The following is a 7,489-nucleotide window of genomic DNA, read 5'->3' on the forward strand; positions in this document are numbered from 1 at the left end:
AAATGTATGGAACAAAATGTTTGTATCATTAGACACAGGACTCTTAATGGTTTGTAAAATGTTACATTAATGCAAAACAGAAAAGATCAACATTTACTACTAAATAAAATAAAATCCTATAATTCACCTGAAATGAGGACTCATGTTTTCATTGAAGTCTTGTGGTTGATTCACAGATTGCTCAATCTTCCTCCTCTGACAGTCAGGTTCTGTTATTTGTCTGGATGGCAAGAATGAGAATCAAGAATTTCTTTACACTTTAATATTAGTGGAATTTTCACGTAACTATTACCTTTATAGTTTTTACACTGCTGTGAATTAGGGATATGCATGAATGGTTGAATATTTAATCTGCAATTATAATTTGAATAGAAGAAATGTGACTTGGATGTTTGTTTTTAACTCTTTCACCACCATTGGCAAGTTAACTCGTCAATAAAGAGAAATCGCGTCCCTGCCAATGGCGAGTTTTTCCGACAGTCCGCAATACCGCTATTATCCACCATATCTCTCCTACCCAACTTATGCAACCAGAAAGAACCCCTCCTCCCAAACAGTTCAGACGCAGCACTTTTTGATGATCGCTCTGAATCTGATCTATTGGAAAATGCAATTATCTCAACTTTTTGCTCAATTTTTTTATTTTTGATGAAACCCACACACACATATTTGAGAGGTGATATAAAGAGAACTAATGGAGGTAGGATGCAATGTTTTTTAAAGCAGAGGGTCTGTTCTTTCATTTGATATATTGTATGTTTATATGTTTAAAGAAGAACATTTTCTGGAAGGCATTAAACTTTTGTGAAAATCATTAAAAATGCTGGTGCTGTCTGGCAACTTTTAAAAATCGCTGGCGGGGAAAGGGTTAATGTGGCACCACTAGGCTTTTTCACTTCACCTTTACTGTCTTTTACAGAATTGATGTAAATTATACATGAAAATTAATTTGTATGTATTTGTGATTGTTTTGGCAATAAAGATCACAGACTAATTGAAGTATTTAGAGTTTTACACCAGGTTGTTTGTTTTTGTCAACCGGCTCCACCACATCACCAGATCATGAGAGATTTGTTAGCTTCCTGTTATATAGCCTAATTTATTTTGTTAATGCAAAGCTAACCAAGACAGACACGAAGAACGAAACGAAACAGAGAATATTTATTATATGTGGTGTTCTGTGGAAAATGAAGCAAATAACTGCAGATGACCGTTTAACAGCAAACACTAGCAATAGATATGTCTTTGTGAAGTGTTGTTAAATTAAGCTCACAACTTTGCACAGTCAGCAATAAGGTATCAAATCTAGTGTTCGACTGGTATATTGCTGTTTTTTTATTATCGGCCTCATTCAATAAATCTTTCTGTTCTTTCTTTTTTGTTCTAATATTATATTTTTAACTTTAAGAAAGCGAAACAACCTCTTACTGAGTGAAGTAATTTATTTGTTAAAGGATTAGTCCATTTTCTTAAAATCCAGATAATTTACTCACCACCATGTCATCCAAAATGTTGATGTCTTTCTTTGTTCAGTCAAGAAGAATTTTTTTTTTTTAGGAAAACATTCCAGGATTTTTCTCATTTTATTGGACTTCAATGGACCCCAACACTTAACAGTTTTAAAGGGATAGTTCACCCAAAAAAATGAAAACTCTGTCCTCATTTACTCACTCTCATGTTGTTACATACCCGCATAAATTTCTTTGTTCTGATAACCACAAAAGAATATATGTTGAGGAATGTTTGAAACCAAACCGATCATGAGCCCCATTCACTTCCATAGTAGGAAAAAAGAATATAATTGTTTACAAACATTTCTCAAAATATCTTCCTTTGTGTTCATCAGAACAAAGAAATTGATACAGGTTTGTAACAACATGAGAGTGAGTAAATCCCTTTAATACAGTTTAAAATTGCAGTTTCAAAGGACTTTAAACGATCTCAAACGAGGCATAAGGGTCTTATCTAGCGAAGCGATTGTCATTTTTGGCAAGAAAAATAAAAAATATTCACTTTTAAACCACAATTTCTCATCTTCCTCCGGCTGTGTGACACGCCAGCGCGACCTCACGTAATACGTCATCACGTCAAGAGGACACGGATGACGTATCGAAACACAAATGGTGCTTTTTGTGCATTTTGCGGTTCACGCGAATTTGCGGCTGACGCCCAAGTTGAAAAATTTGAACTTTGGCGGAATTCGCCCCGCTTTAACCAATCAGGAGCCTGCTTGGTGCTGTGGCACTTAAACGCGCGCACACACAGAAAGAGAGGGCGAATCCCAAACAGCGCAGCATATTAACGTTACGTTGTTTTTCATTGCTTTATTCGGCAAATGTATGTTAATGGACTACAGTATGAGACACATTTGCGCGACTCTCTCTTAAGTTCACACATGAAGAGTTCTGATCTTTGAAGGGCATACTGTGTGATGATCACATCTGGACCGGACACACTCAACCGCATGTGCCTCTGTGCATACAGACAACTGCTCACTTGAGCGCCTTTTTGCGGTTAAATACATCCACATCGCTTACATGTTGCTTCAGACAAGCACGTGCAGGTCGCGGTTTCTGTTTGCGTCATCACACAATATTCGGTGCATCCCTACTTGATATTGTCCGTAAGCAGTCACCTGGAGCTATATGACACAAATTCTTATTTCTATAGAGGAGACAGAAATAAAAAGGACCTTGTTTGGAAGAGTGTCAGTGAGGACTTTGGGCAACCTGGTAAGTTGTAATATACATTTCACTTTTGAGTCACGTGATGTTTATCGACCTACGCCGTTTATTTTCCCCCTATAGTAAGGTTACCAAATACAAACAGGTAACTCTCTTGATAAATGCACAATCAACATCAGTCATCTTGCAAACAGACAACCACATAGCACTTGCCCCTCCCACAAGAAGAGGATTTTGCCTCTGACGCGCATCAAATGCTTGCTTTTTCCGCGCGTCTACTCCGCTCTACACGTGCGAATGCATTCAAACTGTTCAAGCGGCAAACTAGGCGCGGTAGACGCGATTTTGACGCCTGAAACGCGGTTGGTGTAAACGCAGCATAAGAGTGCTCCAGACCAACCTTCCGAACGTATGACTTACAGAAGGGATAGTTGTAGTACAGCAGGTATATAATAAACTTTAAGTTTATTTATAAAGAGACACTGTAAAACAATTAAACCTTATGTGGTGTTGTTAACCCAAATTTGACCCTCAGGTTAAACTGGTTACAGACATGAAACTCTTTGTGCTCCTAATCTCTTCATCACAAAGGCTTTTGAACTGTTAGCCTTTAGGCTTATACTGTATCACTGGGTATCTGCAGAAATATATGATGTAGTGTATACTTATTATGTGGTTCTAAGATTGTAATTTTATATTCATGTTTAGTATTATTTTAAAGGTCATGTGTGATGAGTAAAAAGGTCTAATTTCTTTTCTAAGTATAAGATAAGATGGATCAAGGTTTTAGAACTTAATATAGAAAATGCATTTCTTGTGGAGGTGGCGTTTTGCCAGGATACTTCTGGCTAGTTTCATCAGGTGCCCCGAAGTATCACTTGCCACAGGTCAAACTGGATTTTGTAGTTTTACGATGTCTTTGTCTCAAGCTGTATATAAAAGGTGGCCTGACTAAATGTTCTGGGAGGCATTCTGTACCCAGAAGCTCCCACACTATGTGTGTATTGAGACATGGAAGAAATCTTTAACAAGAATCTTCCCACAGCATTTTGGGTGTATTATATCCACGATGGAAGTACTCTCCCAGCCAGAGTGTCTATTGCCAGGCATGACTTTGTAACTTTTGCAACTGTTTATCATTTTAATTAATTGGAATTGAATCATATTCTGTATGATATTCTTTAATTGATGTTCTTTAAGCTGGAACCTGCCTGGTATAATAAATTGTTACATTTGTTTCATCTAAATTATTCAGAAATTGTATTGATTTATTTTAATTCTTTCAGAAATGATTATTTCCAATAGATTAGGAGTCTGGTATTACCGCAAAATAAGTATGTCAGGATATGATCACACTGGTGTTTTGATGATGAATGGAGCACATCATCTGACTTAACAAGTTGCATGATCGTGACTAAAGTAACTATTTTTATGATCGGAGCAAGTATGGGGCGGCCAGACATAAAAATATTAGTTTACCTGGCAACTTCTGACTAGGATCAGAACGGGAAATTTTGTGTCCTTGAGATATACGCAACGGCCGACATATATCCTGTGCGATATCGGGTCCCTAATGAACAAATAACTAAGACTATGGGAATTTATAAATAATCAGATATCTAAATTATGATCAACAGATAATTGGAATAATGTACTAAATACTTACTTTATTAAATTGGAGTCAGATTATAATTTAAACACAGAGGTCAAAAAAATTAATTTAACCCTGATATGGAATTATTCTTCTAGAAGCGCTATGGACGGAAATAACACGTGATCCCTTCGCCACACCATTGGATTCCGTCATTGGGCCAGTGGGTGGGTCCTTACATGCGTAACTAAGAACGATTCGGGAAACACGTATTAATGATAAGGTACATCTTAAGTTACAACTTAAGAAAGACGTAGAGCTAAGAAGGTTTCGGGGAACCCAGCCCTGGTTATTTGTAAAATAATGTGAAATTCATTTATTCTAGTTAGAAATGTCTGTTGTTAGTTCTTGCTGAATAAGCGCAAAGCAGAGTTTTCCTTGCATTGTACAATGAAGAACTTTCACCGGAGCAGGTAGATTAAATATGGTTGTCTTTCTTCACAAAAACATGTCAAACTAAATAAAGAAGATATTCATATGCTGACTGTGCAGTCTGTTATGTTTTTTCATTCACCCCAGGCTCTTACTTTGTGTTTGGAGTCTGTTTAAATGATGATAGTGTACTTTATGTCAAGTTCTTAAACTTTGAACTTCGCTTGGGGTTTCTGTGAGATCAAACAGAACTGAATTTGTAATAACGACCGACTTGAAACACCAAGGATTTGACTCAGCATTCGCTTCGTGTGAGGTTTTAATGTTATTTTTATGCAGGCCATTTTTTAAAGAATGAAAACAATGTTTTCAACTTTAAAACACATATATTCAGAATATAAGCTTATCTTGTTGTGGATATTTCCTAATGATAAGCCTTCTATGAAATTGTGAAAAAAATATATAATTAAAGGGACACTTCACTGATTTGCATTAAGCTTTGTATCATTAGAACCACAGTCATGTTTTTATGGTCGTGCATCATTCCCTCAGTTTCCCCTGAGACGGGAGAAAAACTGATTTCAGTTTTGCACTTCCTTCTTTCAATGTTGTAAAATCGTAATATTCGCTACAGACCTATTACAGATCAGTGGGTGGGACTTACGAAAATACAGGAACATAACCAAAAAGAAACAATCAGCCGCTATCTTTATGCTAAGCTAAGCTAACAGACAATATGGAGCGAGCCAGACTTCAATACAATACAATACAGCGAAGACCTGCGGCCAGAAGCCCGGGAGGGGGGAGCAGCCTCGGCCTCTGCTGGGTAGAGGAGGCAGGACTGGCGCAAGCTTGGACGGACTAGTAGTGTCGGTACTCTCGCTGTGTGCCTTCTGTATGAAATATCTGCATCAGATCAGGATATGAACGTTTGTGTGGTGAATGGTCCCGGGGAAGAGAGGTACTTGTTTTGTTTGTTTCACAGGCGCGTTTCGGCTCACGGGCCAGCGCGTCTGTTGAGTAAAATTGTGCGATGGACGCGTTTGTGTGTAGCATTTTCTTCTTTGGGATTATTACAGGTTTGGCCAAGCACTCTCAAAAATAAATAAGAGACTGAGTGAAGCTCCTACAACACAATTACTTTATGTGGTAAACCAACCACCCAAGCTTTCTACCGTATATGGACAGCAGCATCCTGGATTCATATTTTAGAATCCTAAACTGGAAGCAACAGCCAAAGCATGCAGTGATAAACGGACGTCTGACTATAAAGTGAGTGTTTCTATTTTCTTTCTTATAGTAACATAGTGGTATTTATGTACACAATAGCACACAGTTGATCAGTGTTCTGTATTAGTGGGAGTGGCTTGCAGTGCTGTGCATTGTGGGAGTTGTAGTTTTTCATACAAATGCAAATACAAATCACATTCTGTCTTTTCTCGTTCATATAGGTACCAAATTCTAAATTTTTGTTGCATTTCAACTACAAATGAAAAATTTCAATAAAGATTAATGTTTCTGCTTGTGAAATGTCATAACCTCAAAATTTGAATTAAAAAAATTGAATCATCGATACAGCCACGCCCCAATGTCACAGCAGGTCGGCTTGCCAAGATGAAAAAGCACACGTGTTGAGTACTGCAAGTCAACCTCCTCTAACTTCGCTAGCTACAGCAAGTTAAAAGATAGCATAGCAGATGCAGGAGACACCACGCGAGCTGCTCTTTACATGAGAAACAAAAAAACAGCAAGCGCCTCACGCCTTCAGCTGAACTCAATCAGAAAGAGCACACACGCGTGCACAGCAGAACGGTGTCTGTGACAGGACCGGTCATTTCTCTGAACTGAAATCTGTTTAGGTTTCACAACAACTTATTTCAGTTGCTTAAGAGTTATGAAAACAGCATTTAAACATGACTTATTGGGGTATAGTCTCACGGTAATAAAAGCGCGTTTTTAAGGTGCAAAGCACTGACAGGAAGATTTATTTTATCAGGTTTGTGCGTGTACCGTTTTTTTACACTGGCAGCACGACTCTACGGGTTCAAGGTCAGATATTATATTTCATATAAATTTAGTCCAAAAATGGCATAGCAACATGTCGAATTGAACTGTGACCTTAGAATCAAAAATGTAATTGAATGGAGGATTTGGAGAATCATGACACCCCCCTTAACAATACATAAAAACGTCATTTAAACATACAAATATTCGATTATTATATTATTGTAAAATGCCCATCTCTACTGTGAATGTAACCTACTAATAAAACTTTCATATGACTTTTTCATTTACACTATTTTAATATAAAGACTGTAACAGAGTGTTTGTACAGATGTGTCTCTATGTGAACATGTGCTGTATAATAATGAAGATAACATTTATTAAACACAATCACAAGAATAATTTATCATCTCTTTAACAAAACACATCATCGTATAAAAGCTATAATCATGTTTCACAGTGTTTTATACCTGACAGCAGGAGATGTTGATTCATTCTTAAAGTTCAATGGGGGATTTATAGACACATCGCTCTTCATAGACACACAACTGAACTCTGCATCTGATCTCTTCTGATGATCTGGGGCCGTATTCACAAAGAATTTTATCTTACCACTAAGAGTACTCTTAAATCGCACTAAAAGATTTTAGCTAGGAGTTTTCTCTTAAAAGTTATTCACAACGCCTTTCAGACCTACTTTTAGTAAGGAAAAATGATAACTCCTAAACTAAGAGTGAGTCTCCGTTGCTACGGATGACGTCAATTCTCATGCACGAGC

General features: G+C 37.3%; 1 protein-coding gene across 1 annotated transcript in view; it reads right to left on the reverse strand.

Annotated features, from left to right (window-relative positions):
- LOC141363220 (protein NLRC3-like) overlaps positions 1-7,287 on the reverse strand; it is a 54,686-nt gene extending 47,399 nt beyond the window's left edge. The window contains exons 1-2 of the mRNA XM_073865810.1: positions 7,182-7,287; positions 128-220 (exon numbers count right to left, since the gene is read on the reverse strand). Coding sequence (XP_073721911.1) covers positions 128-220; positions 7,182-7,249 — 161 coding nt within the window. The 5' untranslated portion in view covers positions 7,250-7,287. The remainder of the gene's footprint in view (positions 1-127; positions 221-7,181) is intronic.
- Positions 7,288-7,489: the final 202 nt, after the last annotated feature.

Source organism: Misgurnus anguillicaudatus, unplaced genomic scaffold, assembly GCF_027580225.2.
Source record: "Misgurnus anguillicaudatus unplaced genomic scaffold, ASM2758022v2 HiC_scaffold_33, whole genome shotgun sequence".
In the NCBI taxonomy this organism is placed as follows: Eukaryota; Metazoa; Chordata; class Actinopteri; order Cypriniformes; family Cobitidae; genus Misgurnus; species Misgurnus anguillicaudatus.